At 42.2% G+C, this 24,323-nt stretch overlaps 1 protein-coding gene across 1 annotated transcript in view; it reads right to left on the minus strand.

Annotated features, from left to right (window-relative positions):
- IDH3B (isocitrate dehydrogenase (NAD(+)) 3 non-catalytic subunit beta) overlaps nucleotides 1–24,323 on the minus strand; it is a 134,258-nt gene that overhangs the window by 63,139 nt on the left and 46,796 nt on the right. The window contains 2 exon segments of the mRNA XM_030190923.1: nucleotides 11,580–11,640; nucleotides 12,399–12,519. Of these exon segments, the coding sequence (XP_030046783.1) occupies nucleotides 11,580–11,640; nucleotides 12,399–12,519 (182 nt within the window).

A 24,323-nucleotide genomic window follows, 5' to 3' on the forward strand; every position in this document is an offset into this window, starting at 1 on the left:
CCACACATTGGACACCCTGCCAGCACTATTCTTACTAACACTCAAGGTTAACCCTGTGGAGCTTTAGGAGTTTCCTGCCGAACAATGTTCAGTCTGCAGCTGCACATAAACCCCTATACTGGTAAACAACCATCAAGTGGATTTTGCTTGCCTCTGGGGAAGTACGCGACCCTTCAAATCCCTATAAACTTAGGAGTCACACAGTTCTCAAAATTGCACCTATAGATCAAATAAAAAACAAATGCTAGGGTCACTGACCAGTCACAGAGACGGAGCTAACAAACAGAAAAGGCAAGGAGAAATTGTGTCTTACCTGATAATTTTCTCCTTTAGTCCTACCAGACCATTGGGAACAGTCATGTCCGACGACCAGCGGATGGAGACAGAAAAGTAGTACCTAGCACTACCTTTAAGGGTAGTGTGCAGCCATAAAGTGTTCAGTATTTCTTATAGCCAAGCAATGGTGCTCAGGATTAGCTCATCCACCAATTATGCCCAGTTAAGATGAAGCCATGAAAACAGGGATACTTGCAGCAATCCTGCAGACCTATGCTCTACTGACCGAATCAGGAGACAATTGAGGCTCTGAAAATAATGACAGAAAGACAGATTCAGGGTAGGATTCTGAACTGGTAAGGTCAGACCAAAGGAAAGAAAATTATCAGGTAAGACAATTCTCCTTCCTTTGCAACCATACCAGACCAGTCCAGACCACTGGATGTAGAAAGAAGTGTCCAGATAGGGTAGGTCCAGTAGAAAAGTCAACAAACGTATGAGACCCCAACGAGAAAATAAAAATCAAATCAATGGAGTTCTCTGGCATAAAGGAGAAGTCACCCAGGAAGCAGTGCCACCGACTAATCTAGGGAACCTAGAACCCAAGAAAGCCAAAATACCATACTACCTAATCAACTGAGTATGAAGCAGAATAAAGGGACCCCAACAGACTAATAGGAAAAACAAAGAGGATCAAGGTTAACCTGGATAGCCAATGTCATAGAGGCTGGAGCAGGAAAAGTGCACTGATGAACACAAAATCTGAGTCCCAGAGCTGGCGGCACAGCCAATGAACTCACTGAAAGTCATTCCTCTTTCATAGTACTGGTTCAAGAAGGATAAGGTCAAAAAAATGACAGCCGCCACCACACACACCATCGTACTGGTTGGATAAGGAGCATATCAAGAATACCAAAACTCTGAAGCTCTCCAATTTCCCTACCATATCCCTCAGATCTAGAGAAAACTACAGATTATGTCAAAGTGACTTGCCTAACTTTCCCACATCAATACTGTATGGAATAAGCACCGGTAATGAAAAGCTCCATCAGCCAACCAATGCCACAAAAGGAAAAAATGAAGAAGATTGCCGCTTACGACTGACAAATAGGACACCTGCCTTGGCCCAAGTTACCTCAGTGCTTTGAAGAGATGCACCCCTCCCCCTAAGGCTACAGCCTGAATGCCGAGAGACTGGCAGAGCCACCAAGTTGAGCAGATAGACCAAGAAGTAGAGACCTCAGCTGACAAGCATCAAAGTGCCTCCCCATTGGGCAGCAAGCACAGATGTCAACCGTCCGCAACAGAAGGGGTAAGGCACTAGGCACTGAAATCTTATATGAGAACTTAGAACTGTACCATACAGCTGGCAGGAGACTCTGAAGTAAGGAGCTCGCAATGCACTACGAAATCTACTGCCGGCTGGTAGCAGTAAGGCGTACATCTGGAAGTTAAGCTGTGACAGATAAATGGAACCTGAAAAAAATAAATCTTAAGAATGGGCACCGTAGTGCCCCCAGTCTTAAGTTGTCGAAAGTAGCACAGATGCTAAACAACATCACATCCACCACAGATGTGCGTGCAGGTGCTGCTGAAGGCCAGAGCTGGATCCTAGGGCATATAAGAATGTAAGAACAGCCATACTAGGTCAACTAATGGTCCATCTAGCCCAGTATCCTGCTTCCAGCAATGGCCAATTCAGGCCACAAGAACCTGACAGACTCAAAGAACCGAAAGTGTTGACACTTGATAAAAGGGGTTTCCTTCACAACCACAACCAGGACTGACTATCACTACATCTGTTGTGATGCAAAACAGAGTGATCCTGAAGCAGAAACAAGACTTCTACCGCAGCTGCACCCTCACATACATTTGCTGCTGAAACTGTAACCTGCAAGCGATTTGGCTGGCAAAGCAGAGACATACGCACCACTGCTGAATGCTGTACATTGCCGCACGAGACTTCTGATGCCGCCACATTGGAATTCAAGTGGTAGACGATGCTGGCACAGCGCCCTGGTAGTAACCAAAGACACCAATGCAGCGACATGCTAGTGGCTGCAGCAGTGGCTGATAAAAAGACGCCACAGTGCCAAGGAAGCAGCAAATGGCAATGCAGCACCCAGGAAGGGACTGATCCTGCCGACGTGGTGCCATAGAAGCCACAAAAGATCCTGCTGTTGTGCTCTGCAAGTGGCTGAAGATGATTATGCAATGCCTGCTAGTGAGCAAGGATAATAACACTGTGTCATATGAAAAAATTAGTTAATTACCTGATAATTTTCTTTCCTTTAGTCCCAAAGGATCAGTCCAGAGTAATGGGTTGTGACCATCCGCCAGCAGGTGGTGATAGAGAACTCTAATGAGTTGTGCCTCATAAGCTCCTGTGCTTAGCAACCAAGCTAGTATTCTCTGTCTCCAACAGGCGGGATAGCAGCTCCTGTGCCCTGTGGTGACTTGTGTGGCCTTGGGATGTAATGGAAGTGTGCGCTGATGCTGATGTCACATAAAAGGTTGTAGATACTGATGTAATGCCCTACAATTGGTCGCATATGACAGTACAGAACCGTGCAAGTGGTTGCTGAAGGTGATGCCGCAACATAGAAGCGGCCTATGAAGAAGGAGCCACATCACAAAAGCGGCTGCTGAAGCTAAGCTTAGACTTGAAGGCAGCTGCAGATACCGATGCACTAACATGCATCCAAATGTTATGGGTGCGCATGCAGTCATTCAATGTAAAGGGGGTTGCTATCAGAACTACCTCACACTGCTGTGAGCAGCCACTTAAGCCTTTCCGTGCAGCTAACTGCTGCCATGCAGCTGGCTGCAGTGCAGGAAATATTTCCTATAGCAGGCTAATGCTGAAGAAGCTGACCCATGCCACTGGCTGACATCAAAACTGAACCCTGCCTCTAAGTTCAGAAGCCAACACTATGCCCTCACCCCCACTGCCCCCCCAAGAGCAGTTGACAGAGAAGCTTTGCCATGCCGCATGCTACTTGTACAGAAGACGCAATATGCGACCATCAGTATGTATAATGCTGGGCCATACTGTGGGATGGTGCTGGAAAATGCCGTGCCACACGGAGGGCTAATGGTGCTGGAGTGGCACAGTCCTGGGGACTGGAGCTACAGAATTCATATGCCGATGGCAGTGTTTGCAAAAGCTGTGCCAAGCAGGGAGATGATGCTGCTGAAGCTGTGCCCTGCAGAGAACCGACAATGTCAAAATCACATAAATCAGGAAGCCGGCAGAGCAGAAACTGTGCCCCTCAGAAGCTGAGTCTGCAAGTAGGAGCTGTTGAAGCTGAACCAAGCAGGGAGCAGGCACCAATAAAGCTGTGCCACGTAGGGAGCTTGCTCTTCTGCCATTGTGCCAAGTCGGGAGACATTTCTGCAGATGCTGTGCCATGCAGACATCTGGTTCTACTATGCTGCACTAAGCAAGAGGGTGGCACTGCAGAAACTGTGACATGCCAGATGACTTTTCTGAAGTTGAGTAATGCAAGAAATCTGTTACTACTAAAGCTGTGGTTTTATAAAGGATGAAGTGACTAGCTCAAAGTCCAAAGGAGCCTCAGTGGGATCTGAACACTGGCTTCCCTGGTTCTCAGCCCACTGTTCTAACTATGAGGTTACTCCTCCACCCAAGTCCTGGTGTCACTAGAGCACAGCCACTTAGGAGCCTGGAGTAGTCCACAATGCCGCTGAAGCCATGCCATGGTGAAGCAAGCGCCTCTAAAGCTGTTCTAAGGTTGTGTCCCCTGCAAACCTAATATACAGCAGGCTGCTGCCAGTGCCGAACAGCGTTGGCATCCCCAGAGGTGGTGCCATGTATTAGCCTAATGCCAAAGACACGCCAGTAAGTAGTGGTGAATCTACTGAATAGTACCAGAAGCTATTAAAATGTTCCATGCCCCTAGGCACATCTGAATCAGAATGCCACAGCATTAGAAGCTTTCCATCAGAACACAGAAACATGCAACCGAACCTAGAGATACTGGAAGTGAAGTGTTCCATTCAGTCAGCTGCAAGCAAATTGCCAGAGAGCCAGGAGCCTCTGTAGAGCTAAACAGCAATACGTCCGCCATAAAATAATGAATGGAGGACTATAATAAAGCTCCTGAGATGTGCTTACTAATACATACTGTGAGCCCAACGACCCCTGAAAACTCAGAGAAATAGCCCCCTTAAAAAAAAAAAAATCAGCTCCAGGGGAAGGTGAGCTAAGGCTATTGCATCCTAGACTGGAATCTGGGGGTGGAACAAGGAGACATGTATACAGGCAGTAGCAGTGTTACTCAGAGAGCACCATACCACCAATTAAACTCTGGCCTCTGAGCCGTCAACAATAGCCCCTAAAACATGCCAGCTATGAGCTGCATGGAGAAAGACACAATAAATTAAGACGCCTCCTCAGAGAAGCAGAACAGGTATTACTTACCCTATTGTAAAACCAGAAAGCCTTTCTCAAATGGAAAAATACTGGAGAACCATTTTTCTTGTCTCACAAATGCCTGACTCACAGAAAGGTATTGGAACCTCAATTATCTGCAGCACTGATAGCAAAGTGAGGTTGGGGGGAGGGGCTTGACCCCACCGAGTACCACCCAGCTTCTTTAGGTTCCATTCCAAGGTGAGCTGAATATTATTAGCCTGGCCCCCCCCCCCCCCGCTCTACTGATACCCTGATAATCAGCTCCTGGCCCAGAGTGTAAGAGCACCAAAGCCAAGCTGCACCATCACCCATCTGCTTGGAAACAGGAAATACTGAACATTCTATGGCTGCACAATACCCTTAAAGGGGCGAATCACACGGATCTACTTTCATTTCTGTTTCCATCCGCTGGTCGGCAGACATGATTATTCCCAATGGTCTGGACTGGTCTGGTCTGGACACGAAGGAATTAACAGTTCAAAGAACTTTATCAGAAAAATATGATTTTATTTTCTTAACAACCAACAGGTAAAATGTTTCCTACACATCCCTATCCAGACAAGTTTCAGTGCTTGGGAAGGATCAGACTAAGCTATCCTCACCAGGGCCTGTATTGCTGGGACAGGGCCTTGGTACAGATCCAATTCCTCCATATTCTCAAGGGTTGTAGTAGATTTGAGGCTAATTAACATATGCTGTGTCTGAATGACATCAGAGCACAAAGTAGTACCTTTCTAACCAATAAAACTGAAGAATGTTATTACTTTACAATTCCTGGAAGATAATGGAAAACGTGCTGCCGAAGCCTCAGTCTGAGTTACAGTGTTACAAGGGTCAGGACACAACAGCAGGGCTTCCCATATTGTGTGCAGCGACCCCAAATGGTGTCACGCATGCTGTGTTTGGTGTTGCAACCAGGCCCAGAAGTACCTACACACATCATTATGATGTGCACTGGCAGGGTTTACTTGTTAGGGACTTGTAGGGGATACGGCCTGAAAATGATTTGTATGTGCTGACCTATAGACTTGCCAAAGGGAAAGGAGTCTCCACATACTTGTCAGTTCAAGGATAAAAAGAGAATGAAAGCCTTAAGGGATAAACAAGTAGGGTAAGCGCGATGAGCATGGTTCATGGAATTCTTTTCTGCGCACGCACACACGTTTGTGTCCCTATCCATTTCCTTATACAATTCATACTTCTCTTACTGACTTACAAGTGTATTCATTCTGCAGCTGTTCAGTATCTCTCCCTAAACCCCTCCATTGCAGCTCCATTCATTGGGTAGGTCATTCATATGTGACCTTCTCCACTGCCATCCCCAGACATGGTTTCTTCCATTTTGTTGCACTGTACACCTGGAATGAGTTAGTACATCATGCTTTATCTCTGGCTCTATTCAAATGTAAGCCAAAAGCCCACCTTCAGTTGCTGATTTTAACTCATAAGTACATAAGTAATGCCACACTGGGAAAAGACCAAGGGTCCATCGAGCCCAGCATCCTGTCCACGACAGCGGCCAATCCAGGCCAAGGGCACCTGGCAAGCTTCCCAAACGTACAAACATTCTATACATGTTATTCCCAGAATTGTGGATTTTTCCCAAGTCCATTTAGTAGCGGTTTATGGACTTGTCCTTTAGGAAACCGTCTAACCCCCTTTTAAACTCTGCCAAGCTAACCGCCTTCGCCACGTTCTCCGGCAACGAATTCCAGAGTTTAATTACGCATTGGGTGAAGAAACATTTTATCCGATTTGTTTTAAATTTACTACACTGTAGTTTCATCGCATGCCCCCTAGTCCTAGTATTTTTGGAAAGCGTGAACAGAAGCTTCACATCCACCTGTTCCACGCCACTCATTATTTTATATACCTCTATCATGTCTCCCCTCAGCCGTCTCTTCTCCAAGCTGAAAAGCCCTAGCCTCCTTAGTCTTTCTTCATAGGGAAGTCATCCTATCCCCGCTATCATTTTAGTTGCCCTTCGCGGCACCTTTTCCAATTCCACTATATCTTTCTTGAGATGCGGCGACCAGAATTGAACACAATACTCAAGGTGCGGTCGCACCATGGAGCGATATAACAGCATTATAACATCCTCACACCTGTTTTCCATACCTTTCCTAATAATACCCAAAATTCTATTCGCTTTCCTAGCCGCAGCAGCACACTGAGCAGAAGGTTTCAGTGTATTATCGACGACGACACCCAGATCCCTTTCTTGGTCCGTAACTCCTAACGTGGAACCTTGCATGACGTAGCTATAATTCAGGTTCTTTTTTCCCACATGCATCACCTTGCACTTGCTCACATTAAACGTCATCTGCCATTTAGCCGCCCAGTCTCCCAGTCTCGTAAGGTCCTTCTGTAATTTTTCACAATCCTGTCGCGAGTTCACGGCTTTGAATAACTTTGTGTCATCAGCAAATTTAATTACCTCGCTAGTTACTCCCATCTGTAAATCATTTATAAATATATTAAAAAGCAGCAGTCCTAGCACAGACCCCTGAGGAACCCCACTAACTACCTATCTCCATTGTGAATACTGCCCATTTAACCCCACTCTCTGTTTCCTATCATTCAACCAGTTTTTAATCCACAATAGGACATTTCCTCCTATCCCATGACCCTCCAATTTCCTCTGTAGCCTTTCATGAGGCACCTTGTCAAACGCCTTTTGAAAATCTCTTAGCTCCCTATTCACCTATTTAATACCCCTGAAGCTGCTCTTTCTGAAGGTGAAACTGACAGCTAGGGTAGGATAATGTTTTGAAATGCAGATATCTATTTATAGATACTGGCGTTTCACACTATAGATATGCAGCTTATTGGACTATTAATTTCAGTCAAGATAAGTAATCTTTTTATATTCACTCTGCAGTTCAACCGGAATAATGGCCTTGTCCCCAAAGTAGGTAGAATGCCAAGAAAAAGCAGCGACTTTGCTAAAGAAGCATGTCTAATATTACTGATGGACAACGAGGAACTGAAAGGAATTGTGGGGCTGCAGCAGAATAGGAACACCTACATTTGAGCAGCACCTAACTTTAGGCTTCTCCTTAAAGCTCTATACAGGCTGTCAGTTTGGTGCTGAGTTCATATACAATCCACTTGCGACTTAGTGACCTTGCTTGACTAAATGTTTAGTTTTGAAATAATGGTTTACAATTTTCTTCCTAGATTTGTTTTCATGATTTGTTGCTTCAAAAACTCAATTCCCTTGGAATCACAGGACCTGTATGGACATAGTTTTTGAGCTTTTTGAAAAAACGTTATAGGGTTCTAAAGAATAATCAGTTCTTTTGTACTTTGTCACCAGACTGCGAGATTCTGCAGAGTTCACCACTATCTCTGATACTTTTTAATATTTTTCACGGTTCCTTTGGAGAACTACTTAAAGGTTTGAAGTTATTACATATATGTCAATGTTGTGCTGATCATCTTTCCTGTTAACATACAAGATACATTTGAGCACATGAATTTCTGTTTGCAGAACATTTTTAACTGGATGTCATTGAATCTCATGAAACTCAATACTGATAAGACATCATTGCTATGGATAAGTGGGATTATATCAACCCTACCGAATATTAAACTTGTATTTGATGGAAACTTTCATTGTTGTTATCAATTCATAGTACTGGAGTTTGGTTAGATACTTCGCTAAAAAGAGACTCTCAGATTAAGCATTTGTTTTAATCTGATTTCATGAAATTGCATTTTTTGCAGCAAACTAGATCATATTATTCTTTAGATGATTTAACTATGTGATAGTTTTTTTGCATTTTGATTACTATAAATTTTTTTATATAAGACTTACCAAGAATTCTCTTTCTAGGCTTCAGTTATTACAAAATAGCACAGCAAGGATAATTTTGTATAAATCTAAATCTAAGTATTTTACTCCTTTGCCAACATCTCTTCTTTGGCTTCCTATACTAGCAAGAATTGAATTTAAATTCTTATGTCTTCCTTTTAAAATACTATATGTCTTATATGACTTTGGTGCTCATTTTCAAAGCACATAGACTTACAAAGTTCCATAGTAACATATATAACTTTGTAAGTCTATGTGCTTTGAAAATGAACCTTTTTGTAAATTCATCTTAAAACTGGATTTAGTTCTAATTGCTCAAAGCACATGTATAAACTCAAGCTTTCTTCATTCATACTTGAGCTTGTCAACTATTGGACAAAAAATGATTTTTTTCTGCATTTCCAATTTTATGGAATTCGTTGTCAGCTGAAATATGAATGGAGCAGAATTATGAGATGCTTCGGAAGCTATTAAAATTTTAGTTGTTCCAAAAAAATATCTTGTACAAATTTCAGATTGTAGTTTCTTGTAATTTTATCTAGCCATTCTGAGATTGCATTTCGGACTGTAAACCGTCCTGAGCTATCTAGGCTGAGATGGTATATAAAAATGTCTATTGTTATTATGTATTCCTTTCTCAATGCCCTTTTCTCTTTCTTTGCATGGCCTTGTTGTTACCCTAAAAGTACCTTTTTGGTTAATGTTGCCTCCCCTTATGCAACATGCACTGGGCTAAAGGTCAGGATTATAAAATACAGCTCTCGATCAAAGATGATGCTATGTGGAGAGATGTACCTGTAGGTGCTCCTCTCCTCTGTTTGCTATGATCCTTCTCGGGCTTGTTGTGAGCTGAAAATAGGTTAGAGAACAGCAAAGGTCTGTGGGCTTCCCCCAGCCCCCTCCTCTAACGCCTCCAATGAGGCAAGCAACGTTGGATCAATTTGGAGCACTATTGGGACCGAACTGTACATCATCTGCTGCTGATGACAAGGAAGGACATGTTTAAAAAAAATATATGGTGGAGAAATTAAAAATGCCTTCAGAATCATTGCCTCCTACTACCAGGGCCCAGTATATTCTGGGCATTAGGCATTCCAGTGGCCCGGATATCCACCCAGAGATGAAGGTTATCTGAATTTAACCTAATTTTTGGAGTCTTCACTGGAGTTGATTACCCAGAGAACCACGTTGGTTGAGACTTTCACTCTTGAACCCGATCGCAATACTGTGTTAAGGCTTTCATTAGACATTTGGACACATTGTTTATGGGGTTGAAATTTAGGGCATTCCATGATTTAGCTAGGGGAACACAGGTAAGGCACAAGGATTTCCTGGCCTATAGGCCTAGGGTTCAAGATTTGTGGGCTAACTTTGTGTTGCAATTTCCTTGTTTATGTTAGACTAGTAAAAAAAGGCCCGTTTCTGAGAGCAATGAAACGGGTGCTAGCAAGGTTTTCCTCGGAGTGTGTGTGTTTTACAGAGTGTGTGTGAGAGTGAGTGTGTGATAGAGAGAGAGTTGAATGTGTGCGCGTGTGTGAGAGTGTGTGATAGATAATATTATTACTTGATAAATTGTTTGTGTTTTTGTAAAACCAATAAAATTGTTGGACATAAAAAAGAAACTTTTTTTTTCTCTGGGCCTGGGGAACCCAGCATTCACCCTGCCTTTCAAAACTGGTAACAGGAAAAAAGAAATCAGCTGCTCCGTGCAGCTGTAGGATATAGAAGGGAAAGTGGCAAGTGGGCCGGCCACCTGCTAGTCGGTAGTGGGCATGTGGGAAGGGTAGGGCTGCTTGTGCTGTGCTGTGTTGGGTAGCGGAATTGGTTGGTGCTGCAACGTGTGCAGGCTTCTAGGCCCACGTCTGTCAGACTGGCAGTGGGCACAGACGGTGCTCATGTTGTGAGGCTGCTGCTGATCTCGGGTTACGATGGCGCTCGGCAGAGGTCATTTCTTTTTTTAAAATTCTTTATTTAAACATTTTCAATTTACATCCAAAGACATAAATGAAGAAATTCAGAAATATACAGAGAGGAATGGCAGAGGTCATTTCTAAATGTAAGTTAGCAAGTGTGCCGAGGGATCGGGTATGGACCGTGGTGGCGGGGTAGGTGCGTCAAGGCCGATTGTGAAACTTAACGGGGAGCAGTTTTCTGAAGGGAGAGGGGGCTTCGTCTTCAGTTACATTTTCTGTTTGTTTACCTTTCCAAAGATCGGCTGAGAAGTGGAGCTGTGAAAGTGAACGGGGAGAAGTTTGCTGAAGGGAGAGGAGGCTTCGTCTTCAGTGTCATTTTCTGTTTGTTTACGTTTCCGAAGGTCGGCTAAGAAGTGGAGCTGTGAAACTTAACGGGGAGAAGTTTGCTGAAGGGAGAGGGGGGCTTCCTCTTCAGTTTCATTTTCTGTTTGTTTACCTTTCCGAAGATGGGCTGAGAAGCGGTGCTGGCTAACGCTTCATATTTTTTTGAACTTGCTGTGTGGAGGTTTAGAGAACACAGAGATGCACAGGGCGGGTAGGCTCACCCGATGTAAAGTGGACTGGTTAGGAAAGGGATACGCTGAAGACCTCCAGGTTAAAACAGCTGACTTCGGACGGAGGAAGGGGGGGGGAGCGGCAGCGATCTGTGCTGGAGGGTTGAGTAGCGGGTGGGGCGATGGGATTTGCTGAGTGTCATAGCCCCGCCCTCGACGTCATCACGTTGTGACGCGAGGGCGGGGCCGACATGGGGAAAAATTCCGATCTATGCCACCTCGGAAGTTGCAGCTTCATTAGAATGTTGGGGTTGCGAATTATGTGCGGAAGGGGCGTGGCTGAGGGCGGGTCTATGAGTGACAGTGAGTGGTGCTGACAGCCTCAACAGTGCAGGGTTTCAGTGTTTCCCTGCCACAGAGTGAGCTTCAGAATGTTTGAGGTGAGAATTATTTATATAGATATTTACTTGGATTTTTTTTTTTGTGTGTTTACATTAATAAAAATAAAGTAAAAAAAAAAAAAAAAAAAAAAGATTATAAAATACAGACATAAAAACAGGCAGTTTCACAAAAGAACATACCTAAGAGCCATTTCATAGGAGGCCAGCTCACCTTTGAACTCCATAGGAGTGTGAATCTTCCCTGCAAGTATAAACACATTAGTACAGGAAAATTCAAAGTCTGATATTAGCATACAAGTCCTATAATTCAGACAAAGCAATTTCCAATTGTTTCAAGGAAGTCCATCCCTCTGTTCCAGCACTATCTGAAATACCACACCTTGATTTTGGAACCAAACAAATGAAGCAGTGTGTCCACCAAGGGCTTCTTTTACAAAGCCGCGCTAGTGATTCCCGCTCGGCAAATGAGAGGAAGCCCATAGGAATTGAATGGGTTTCTTCTTATTTGCCACACCAAGAATCAATAGCGCGGCTTTGTAAAAGAGGCCCCAAGTGTAAGGAGAGGTAAAAATAAGAAGTATATCTCCAAACAGCAGGTGGATTGCTATTAATGTCCTCAAACAACTAGGTTCCATTCCTGTCTCAGGTTCTTGTGTAAGTAACCAAGCTCGGAGCTACCACAGATGTAAAAGAGATGTGGTCCTTTGAAGAATAACTAGTGGCTGATTTAAATAGCCTAAACAGTAGAAGAGCCATGTAGCAAACTCATCAATAGGATACAGATACTATCAAGGATGCATCTCAGCTGGAAACAGAAAGGAGTAGGCAAAGAGACAGGCAAAAATTATAACAAAGGAACAAGTATGATGGTGAAGGTCCAGAGAGAGGTACTTCTGCCATTGTGTTATGACAAAATGAGGCTCAAATTTTTCAAATGCTACTAGTCATAATACACATGATTTGAGTTTTATATTCTCAACTCTCGTAAAAATATCATACCTTTAATGGCAACACGATTCACCTTCATAGAGCTGACCACGTCTTCTAGCTTCTCTGGAGACGCCATATGCTGAACCTCGCTTAGGTGATACTCATCAAATTCCACGGGCACATTTGCTGCCTGTATGCCATCAATACCAAGATTCAATGAATGCAAGAAACTATATAGACCCTCAGGGACAAAGGCTCTCTCACTTACAGGCAACTTTTCAAATTGAGTTACACAATGGAAAGAAAAAAGAACAAGAAGCTCTAAGACCATGTAGACAGTCTAAAGATCACAACTGATAGACATACAAATGTAACAAAAACAATTCCCTGCAGACTCCTCCCTGCAGTACTAGAAAGGCCAACATTTTCAAAGATCAGCAGCTACAAGCTTAGGGCACTCATTTTCGAAGCAAATGGATGCCTCAAAATGGCCGAAAAACGTTCATCTGCCAAAAATGTCCAAATTGTGATCTTCAAAAGGCAGAATTTGGATGTTTTAAACTGCAGTTCATTCAAATAGCAATGGGGTATGTTGTAGGCATGTTTTGGCAGGCCTATAATTAGGATGTCTTTCAACGATAATGTAACAGGAAGAAATGTCCAAGGTGGACGTTTTTAACTAGACCTGTTTCAATCACTTCCAGGGTACAAAAAGGTGCCCTGATCGAGCAGCTTGACCACTGGAGGGATGACAGCAAGACCCCTCCATCTCCCAATGGTTACTGATCCCCTGCCCATCCTCCTAAGAAGTGGATACCAGGCTCTATGACAGTTTCAGCTATTATGACCATTCCTAAAGTGTAAGGTGTAGCCTAGTGGTCAGTATAGTGGACTTTAAACCACAGGACCAAGGTGTAACTCTCACTTTAACTCTTATTTCTGTACAAATATGTGAGCACTCCTGGAACATAGAAATACCTACTATACTTGAATTTATAAGACACCTGCAAGTATGGTGGCCATCACAGTAGTGTACCTTTAGGTGCAATAGGTTTTTATCTGTTCTTAGATGGTTCACAACAGCATATAAAGGAATTAAGGTGGGATTTGCACTTGGGTCCCTTTGCTTAAAGTCCATTGCACGACTACTAGGCTGCCCCTCTGCTCTGCAGGGACATCTCTGTAGCCATTTTTGTACAAATGATGCCAGACATTTGTGTGCCTGCTTTTTTGGCATTCATATTTTGAACATTTCATTTTGGAAAATGGCTGTTCACTTTGGATATTTTCAGCACCAGAACATCTGATATGAGCAGGCCGTCCAAATTCTGACTTGAATGTTCTTTCGAAAATGTCCCTCTAAACAGGATTTTATACAGCAAAAAAAATGAGACCAATTTTGAATCAACATTAAATACCCAAAATGCCCAAGTGATGTTTCTGATCTGGATATGGTTGCAGTAGGAAGCAAGAAGTGACAGCTTCTAGCTTAACAATTCAGAGAAAGCATAAGGAAACAAGGCATAATAAACTGTATATAAAACTTGACTAAAAAAGTGTAATGGAAGATTTCAAAGATTGTATTTCAACTGTGCCTTGACCGACAAGTTCACTTGTGATCTGTATTTTTGATCAGAAGTAATTCTGTTTGTGTGAAAGATAAGACACAGTTCTAATTAATTTGGTACGTGAAGGGAGAGGTGGAGTCTGTTTCGAGTTCAGACTGGTCACCTGGACTGAGAAACATGTGACCACATTCCCACAGTATGGCTTGTTTACCTAAACAGAGAAATTCTCAAGCATTCTGTAATTTTCCTTAGCTCTGAACAGGAGTTCTAAGCCTAATAAAAAGGGAGTTTCTTTCAGTGAAATGGGGAGCTCATCTGTAACGTACGTACTGCGCAGCGAACCATATTTTCTGGTCAAAGAAACTCCTGGCTTTCACATGTAGAGATGTTAGGAAAGGTGGAGGGGTATTGTTAATTTATCGTGAATGTTTAGGTTTTGAGACTGTATGTGTAGAGTGTCCTGGAGTGATTGATTTATTGGTTATGAAGAGTAATATTTTGACTGTTTGTATGTTATATTGTCCTCCCCCCCGCCCCCATCTTGTGTTGCAAAGAGATCGTTCTTTTTTGTGGAATGTTTTGGAGACATTGACAATGGATTTATCTAGATTAGCGATTATGGGGGATTTCAATCTGACTTTGGTTCCTGGAATTGTTTCATTATGTGTGTTTGATGTTTTATCTGCTCATAGGCTTAAGCAAATAGTGACAGCTGTGACACGTGTAGCCAGGCATATGTTGGATCTTGTGTTTTTGCCCCAGGTTTGTTCTTTAGTGACTGATATGAGTATGGTACCATTATCATGGACTGAACATTGCTTAATACTATTTTCATTGTACTGGGGTCGATTCTGTTCAATATATTTGTGACTGATATTGCCAAAGGATTAAAAGGTAAGGTTGGCCTTTTACAGATGATACTAAGATTTGTAATAGAGTGGACACCCTCGAAGGGAGTGGAAAACATGAAAAGGGATCTGCAAAAGTTAGAAGAATGGTCTAACCTTTGGCAATTAAAATTTAATGCAAGTAAGTACAAAGTGATTCATTTGGGGAGTAGAAACTCAAGGGAGCCGTATGTCCTAGGAGGTGAGAGGCTAACATGTACAGATGGGGAGAAAGACCTTGGGGTGATGGTGTCCAAGGACCTACAAAGCTGTAGCCGTAGCCAGAAGGATGCTAAGCTGCACTGAGAGAGGAGTAACCAGCAGAAGAAAGGAGGTATTAATGCCCCTGTACAAGTCAATGGTGAGGCCCCACCCGGAGTACTGTGTTCACTTTTGGAGGCCACATCTTGCTAAGGATGTAAAAAGATTGGAAGCGGTCCAGAGGAAAGCAGCAAAAATAATATGGGTTTGCACCAAAAGGCGTATGAGAAGAGACTGGAAGACCTAAATATGTATAGCCTAGATGAAAGAAGGCATGGGGGGATATGATACATATATTTAAATACTTGAAAGGTATTAATATAGGAACAAATCTCTTCCAATAAGGGAAAATGGTAAAACTAGAGGACATGAACAGAGGCTGCAGGATGGTAGACTTAGGAGTAATGTCAGGAAATTCTCTTTCACGGAGAGGGTGGTCGATGTCTGGAATGCCCTCCCGAGGGAGATGGTAGAGACAAAAACAGTGACAGAATTCAAAAAGGCATGGGATGAACACAGAAGAATTCTATTTAGAAAATAGATGGTATAAACCAAAAATAAAAAGTTTAGGATAGGCTGGAAAGGGCTTGAATGGCAACATCAATAGCTGGAACCGAGGACAGTGCTGAACAGAATTTTAGTTTGGCTCCCACAAACGACAAGATGTTATTTAGATAAGCTGGAGTGGGCTTTGATGGAAACTCCAGTAGGTGGAACATAAGGACAGAGTCAGACGGACTTTTACAGTCTATGTCCTAGAAACACCAAAGAGACTCGTGATAAAGTATATAATATCACATTCATTGTTGATTTAATCATGAATTGATAATGAGCGTGACTGTTGAGCAGACTGGATGGACTGTTCAGGTCTGCTTTATCTGCCGTTACTTACTATGTTACTATGTATTAAGGGGAGGAGTTATCAATGTGGGCTACTGTCAAGACGTGTTATTTTATGATTAAACACTGGTTATTAGTAACTAGGTCTCATTGCATAAAATGGGATCCATGCTAAAATAGTGCAAGTTAGTTGTAATATGTCTTAATCGTAGCCCACTTTGATAACTTTGCCCCTAATATGAGAGGTAATTTTATGGCTTGGGTGCAGGCCCTCTATCAGAGCTTGAGGACTGCCATTCTTGTGAATGACAGGAAATTAGAAACTTCTGAACTGCTTAGACAGGGATACCCTTTGTCACATCTATTGCTTGCTCTTGCCCTGGAACCATTTGCTTGTAGCGTGCATAAAAATGCAGAAGTTAAGCCAGTCAGGTATCAACATAAGAAGAGTACAATCTTCATAAATGCTGACGACAGACTGATCTTTATACAGGAGGCTAGTTCAACTGTACCCAGTTTACTGCTGGATGTAAAACAGGTTTCAAAGCTCCATGAGTACAACATTAATATAGCAAGCTTGAGGCCCTGATCATTGGTATTAATATCAAATCTTTCTGGAGTTCACATCTCTTCAAAATACATAAGTCAGATTACTCAGGTGTTTGTATATTGGCATATCTACACCAGTTATATGATTTAAACCATAAACATACAGTAAGGAGAATCAGAAATGGCCCTGATTGATGGAGTAGGTTAACTATAAGATGGGTAGGAAGAAAAAAGAAATTAGATCTTACCTGCTAATTTTCTTTCCTTTAGGCCCTCCAGACTACTACTACTAATATTTAGCATTTCTATAGCGCTACAAGGCGTACGCAGCGCTGCACAAACATAGAAGAAAGACAGTCCCTGCTCAAACAGCTTACAATCTAATAGACAAAAAAAAAAAAAAAGTAAGCAAAATCAAATCAGTTAATGTGTACAGGAAGGAGGAGAGGAGGGTAGGTGGAGGCGAGTGGTTACGAGTCAAAAGCAATGTTAAATAGGTGGGCTTTCAGTCTAGATTTAAAGGTGGCCAAGGATGGGGCAAGACGTAGGGGCTCAGGAAGTTTATTCCAGGCGTAGGGTGCAGCAAGACAGAAGGCGCGAAGTCTGGAGTTGGCAGTAGTGGAGAAGGGAACAGATAAGAAGGATTTGTCCATGGAGCAGAGTGCACGGGAAGGGGTGTAGGGAAGGACGAGTGTGGAGAGATACTGGGGAGCAGCAGAGTGAGTACATTTATAGGTTAGTAGAAGAAGTTTGAACAGGATGCGAAAACGGATAGGCAGCCAGTGAAGCGACTTGAGGAGAGGGGTAGTATGAGTAAAGCGACCCTGGCGGAAGACGAGACGGGCAGCAGAGTTTTGAACCGATTGGAGAGGGGAGAGGTGACTAAGTGGGAGGCCAGCAAGAAGCAGATTGCAGTAGTCTAAACGAGAGGTGACAAGGGTGTGGATGAGGGTTTTGGTAGAGTGCTCGGAAAGAAAGGGGCGGATTTTACGGATGTTGTAAAGAAAGAAACGACAGGTCTTGGCGGTCTGCTGGATATGAGCAGAGAAGGAGAGAGAAGAGTCAAAGATAACCCCAAGGTTTCGAGCTGAGGAGACAGGGAGAATGAGAGAGCCAACAACAGAAATAGAAAACGGGGGGAGTGGGGAAGTGGGTTTGGGGGGAAAAATGAGAAGCTCGGTTTTGGTCATGTTTAATTTCAGGTGGCGTTGAGACATCCAGATAGCAATGTCAGACAAGCACGCTGAAACTTTGGTTTGGATGCAAGGTGAGATTATCAGGGGTAGAAAGGTAGATTTGGGAGTCATCAGCATAGAGATGGTAGGAAAAGCCATGGGATGAGATTAATGAACCAAGTGAAGAAGTGTAGAAAGAAAAGAGGAGGGGACCAAGAACAGAACCCTGAGGTACGCAGACAGGCAGAGGGATAGAAGTAGAAGAGGATCCACCAGAGTGAACACTGAAGGTGCGGAGGGAGAGGTAGGAAGAGAACCAGGAAAGGACAGAGCCCTGGAATCCAGATGACAACGCTTCGATTATGCATACCTACCAGCAGTTGCCAGGCAGCCAGTATTAAAGTCCCAAAGCAAAGAAATACCCAACAGCTGTTCTCAGGACAAAATATGCCATACATTCCTCCACTAGACTGTGTCCTACCTAGCAAGAAACTTTTTTTGTTTTAAATCTGTTTCACAAACAACCACAGCAACTAATTCAAAGAATAAAACTTCAAGAAATTATATACAAAGAATTCAACTGAATCAGCACAGTCCTCCACAACTGAACCACATAGTCGGACTAAAAACTTTTGTGCTCCATGAGTGGAAAACTACCAGGGTGGCTCCTGGACTGGAGGGCCTAAAGGAAAGAAAATTAGAAGGTAAGATCTAATTTCTCATTCTTTGTCAGCCCTCCAGACCAGTACAGATGCTGATGCTTGGGAAGTACCAAAGCAGTAAGAAGTTATGGGTGGGACCTTTAAAGCCTGGAAGTCAAGACTCCCGCACCAAAAGCCGCATCTTGTCTGGCTTGTACATCCAGTAGTGCCTCGTGAAGGTATGCAATGAAGATCAGACCGCTGTTTTACAATTATCCTGTGGCGGAATCATCCAATTTGGGCCACAAGGATGCCATGCCTCTCATGGAATGAGGTTTTAGTGCAAGGGGCACCGACCGCCTTTGAGAAGATAAGCTAAAGCAATAGTTTCCTTAAGCAAACAAGCTAAGGTCACCTTACATGCTGCAGCTCCCTTGTTGTAACATTGCTCTTTGCCCCATTAGAATCCCCAAGAACTGGAAAAGAAATAGACTGCTTCACATGAAAAACCAATACCACCTTGGGCAGATAAAAAAGGACGGTTTTTAGAACTACCTTGGCATAAAAGACTAACAAAGAAAGGCTCCCTGCACCAAAGCTCCTGCAGCTCAGAAATCTTCCAAGCTGAAGAAATAGCTAAGAAACACCATTTTCAAGGTAAGATCTTTACAAGAAGACAAGGGCTCCAAGGGCATCGAGACCATCACTGACAAGACCAAGTTTAGATCCCAGTGAGGAATTAAGGACAAGCAAGAAGGCCTGAAAAGTTTAACGCCCCTAAGGAAATGCAGCAAGTCAGAAGAAGATGACAGCACTGGGAATATATTTCAATTGGATCCTTGGTGAGATCTTAAGTATTTAATTGAATCTCGCTTGGACTTATCTTCTTTTTCTATGGATGAGTTTCTAGCATTTTTGCACATCAGCAGTGATCAATAATTGAACAGATTTGTTCTATCATACTGGAAAAGAAAGTAGTCTTTTTAATATCTTAGGAATGCCAGTTTGATTAATTTGTTATAGGATTAGTATAGTTTACAATCGTAATTTTACCTTGGTATGTCGTTCTTTAATTTTGAATATTAACAATATCATGGTACGTGTGAATTGGCAGTATTTTACTTTATACTGTTATTTTAATTTTATTTTTTATCATCATCTTTATTTGTATTGATATTTATCTGACGTCCCGTTTATAAACAATACATATGATAAGATGGATTTATTGATTTTTGATGTTATAATTGTAACCCAACATTAAGATATGGAATAGTAATATGCTCCTCTTTGTTACATTATGACCGTTGTGCGACCCTGTGAATATGAATGTATGTATATACTTTCATTATTTTGGAGGATATGTTTTATATTAATCCGTTTTAAGGATTATGATGTTATTATTTCAAAGAATGTACAACCGGATGAATGGAGTACTTTGCTCTATTGGCCTGGGAGCGAGTCCTGCCTTGGAGCCCCATAGTAGGCTATTGCGGAGTTTCTTTTAGGACCACCTTAAATGTTGGGATCTGCCCCATTACGTCACTGTAGGAAATATAGGTTTAAACACTCCTGTGCGCACGCTCCTATTTTTGGCAGTTTTCATTATTGGAGGCGTCTTTTTGAATACAGACGAGCTGTTAACACAATGGGTAAGCTTCGCTTCTTTTCACTAATCATACTGTTTGTGAATGAGGCTCACTTTACAATGTAAGCGCCCTTTTTGAAGATGTGGGCTGTACTGAGATGTAGGAATTTTCCCTTATGTAACATCTGGTCATTAGGACCTTCTGGTTTTTAAAGATGAATCTTGGAGCTTTGTTTATAATTCTATCTACGGGAGTCAGCTATATGATCTTGGTGCACGGTTTTTGTAGTCACATACATTAAATGGTTTCTAAGTGAGGTAAAGCAGTCTCTATTGGGGTTAAATACAGAGAATGCCGTTTAATCAGCGGCTGCATGTAAGCATTTGTATTTTGAAAGCTGTCAGGGCCCTGGTAGTGATTTTTTAATGTAGAGACGCTGAATACGGCCTTACTATAATGAATTTTAGCTAATATATTGTTTATGAAATAAGGGGTTTTCTTATGAAATAAGGGGTGCTATCTTCGTTTATTGAAGTATTTATTATTTATTATGTGGCCATCATTAGGTGATGGATTTTGAACACCCTATCTTTGTTCTCTTATATTAGGAGTACTACCTCGATTGTTTTACTTACCTCTTGCGCAATAGTTCGCAAGTTGACCAATAGGATTTTATTGGTAAGACAAGGTTATCCAACATTTGTGACTTTACAATGTTTAGTATGCTTTGGTTATGTTTTATTTAGAAATATGTGTTGAAGAAGTTTGGAATATGGTATGACTGTGTGCGAGTATTTATATGTATGTATACGTAATGGTCTATTTATGAATATGGATATGTGCGCTTATATATGTATGTACAGGTGGGCATGATTGTGTGTGTGGATTTATATGTATGTATACGTAATGGTTTATTTATGAATATATATATATATATATGTGTGTGTGGATATGTGCGCTTACATATGTATGTATAGGTACCATTTAGAAAAATATATATTGTTTAATATTTTATTATATATATATATATATATATATATATTATATATATATATGTGGTGTATATGTATATGTATAATGGTTTTAATTTATGATAATCACGTGTATATGACTGAAATGATGGTCTACTGATATTGTATTATCAATTTAATAATTTGTTGTTTTTAATAGATGTTTATTTTTATGTGTCTTTATGTCAGACCCCTGATGCAGGCGGTTGTACGCCGAAACACGGCCCGTGTCAGGTCTTTGTTATATTAAAGGACTACATTTTTCTCAATCCTGAAGGCCCAGTGTTTGCTTTTTTGTTTGCAACACTGTCCCTTTAACCAGACCCTGAAAACAAGTGCTCCCACCTGAACTTTTAAGGAAGCCAACGCTAGCCACTTGTTGAAACCATCTTAAACAAACTCTAAGATCTGAGGCAAGGATGCACACAATGGAGCGCAACTCTTGTTCTGACATCAAGCCTCAAAGATACTCTAAACTCGTAATACACTAAAGATGTTGAAGTCTTGCGAGATTTCAACATGGTATTTATCACTGCTGGGGAAAAACCCTATTTCCACAGGTGCGCCCTCTGAAGAGCCAAGCCCTAGAAGAGAAGGGAGTGGGTCTGGCATACTGACTGGATCCTGTACCAACAGGTTGTCCTTCCCCTGGAGATGTAGAGTGGTGCTCACTGCCAGACTAGGTCTCCGCACCATGGCTTACGGGGCCAGTCTGGTGCTACAAGGATCATCAGATTGAAATGAGTCTTGATGCACTGACTTAGTCGGCCTACTAACAGCAAAGGAGGGAACACATACAGGAGACCTTGAGAAGGCCAGAGTTGAACCAATGCATTTCTGTCCTCCAACTCTGCTTCTCTTCGTCCACTGTAGAATTGGGGAACTTGAGTGTTGACTGCTGTTGCCATGAGATCCATTAGTGGCACACCCCAAGTCTGAACAATTTCATCTAAGGCAGACCAACAGACTCTAGTCTGTGGGATCTAAGATGTACCAGCTCAAAAAATCTGCCTGAACGTCTTCCACTCCTGTGACATGCACCGCTGAAAGATTCAAGAGATCAACTTCTGGCCATGATAGTAACTAGGTGGCCTCCTTTGAAACTTACGCACTCTTTGTGCCCCCCTGGCGATTCAAGTAAGTCATCACTGTCGCATTGTTGGAAAGAACCTTCACTAGTTTGCCTGATAGAACTTGCAGAAAGGACTCAAGGCTAAATGAATCGCCTGAGTCTCCGGACTGTTGAGGACCATGAGGCTTCTTCAAGAGTCCAGTTCCCATGCGCAACTCAACCTAGGCAATGAGCCCTCCAGCCTTTGAGATTGGCATCCGTCATCACTAGAACATAGAACATAAGAGTAGCCATACTGGGTCAGACCAATGGTCCATCTAGCCCAATATCCTGTTTTCCAAACAGTGGCCAAGCCAGGTCACAAGTACCTGGCAGAAACACAAATCGTAGCAACACTCCATACTACAAATCCCAGGGCAAGCAGTTGCTTCCCATGTCTGTCTCAATAACAGACTATGGATTTTTCCTCCAGGAATTTGTCCAAACCTTTTTTAAACCCACATCCTCCAGCAAAGAGTTCCAGAGCTTAACTATTTGTTGAGTGAAAAAATATTTCCTCCTATTTGTTTTAAAACTATTTTCATGTAACTTCCTCAAGTGTCCCCTAGTCTTTGTACTTTCGGAATCAGTACAAAAATCAATTTACTTCTACTTGTTCTACACCACTCAGGATTTTGTAGACCTCAATCATACCTCCCCTTATCCATCTCTTTTCCAAGCTGAAGAGCCCTAACCTCTTTAGCCTTTCCTCATACGAGAGTTGCAGCTTGCTGGGGTTGAGCTATCATTGAAGACTCCTTCTTGCTTCTCCTTGAAGGAGAAGACATATCTAGATCGTAACATTGGGGGGGGGGGGGGGGGGGGGGGGAACCATCTTGTCAACAATGCATTCTGTAAAGGTCACATATGAGCTCTGGTCCACTGTACCACTTCTATGGAAGCTGCCACAGAACCCAGCACATGAAGATAATCCCGGTCTTGAGGAATTCTGGCGTTCAGGAGACTTCAAATTTGGTTCTGAAGCTTGTCAATTCTCTCCTGCAGCAGAAACACCTTGCCTACTCAAGTGTTGAAGCGTACTCTGAGATAGACTAGTAATTAAGAAGAAATTCACCACCCAACCTAAGTGTTGCAGAAAACCCACTACTTTGGAGTGACTTTCTCTCATTCTCTTGAAAGGATTTTGCCAGAATTAACCAATTGTCAAGGTAAGAATACACCAGAATGCCTTATTTGTACAACGCCACTTCCACAGTCTCCATAACTTTGGAAAAGGTGGAGCCGTGGCTAGACCAAACAGAAGAGCGAACAATTGAAGTGCTGCCTTAAGATAGCAAAACAAAGGAACTGCTGATAGCTTTGCGAACTGGAATATGTAGATATGCTTCTGAAAAATCTAAGGAGGTGAGAAACTGGACTGCTACAATAACTGACCACAATGTTTCCATTCAAAGACTGGGTGCCTTCAAGGCTCTGCTGACTCTTTTGAGATCCAAAAGATGACAGAAAGTTTCTTTTTTCTTGGGAACTACAAAATAAATGGATTAGCTTCTCAAACCTCGTTCTTCCCAAGGAACAGGAATCACCTCTTGTAGAGATAGAAGGTTCAAGGTTGCATTTATTTAATTGACTAAGGCAAAGCCGTCAAAGTGATTTACATAAAAGCTCAAACATACATTATAACCTGAAATTTTACAGCATAAGCAAATACATCAGATACACACATGAAAAATAAAAACAGGACCAAAAAGCAAGCAAACAAACCCGCTATATCTCATAGGATCCTAAGACCAAGGCAGACCAACAGTTAGAGAAAGCAAAATTTAATTAGGGAAAGCTGACTGGAAGAGGTGTGTTTTAAGCAAAACTTTTGAGGGGAGAGAGATCTCCAAAGCGTAGATCCCTAATATTGGTAGGTAATTCCAAAGTGTAGGCCCCCCCATATTAAACATCACTTTCCAAAATGTAGGAGATGGAATTGTATGCAGCAAAGGAACAGACAATAACGACCACTGGCTAGAGCAGAGGGCCCATCCCAGAAAAACAGGACTGCAAACAAGGGGACAAAAATGCAGGTAGTTTTGTATGGAAAATTTTGAACACGAAACACAATATTTTATAAGTAAAGCAATATTCCACTGGCAATCAATGTTCAGTTTTCAACAATGGAGTCACGTAGTCATATTTTGTAGCATGGAAAAGTAGCTTTATAGCGACATTCTGCATTGCAGTCACTTGATCTCTCTCTGACCAATGTTCTTAAAGAGAACATTACTATAATCCAGCCATTGCAAGACTAAGGCATGAATTACAACATATATAGCCTTTATATCAAACAAATGCTGTACGGAGCTTATCTGGCGTAACCTAAAAAAATATGCTTTAACCACTGCAGAAATATGATC

Source organism: Microcaecilia unicolor, chromosome 2, assembly GCF_901765095.1.
Source record: "Microcaecilia unicolor chromosome 2, aMicUni1.1, whole genome shotgun sequence".
Taxonomy (NCBI): Eukaryota; Metazoa; Chordata; class Amphibia; order Gymnophiona; family Siphonopidae; genus Microcaecilia; species Microcaecilia unicolor.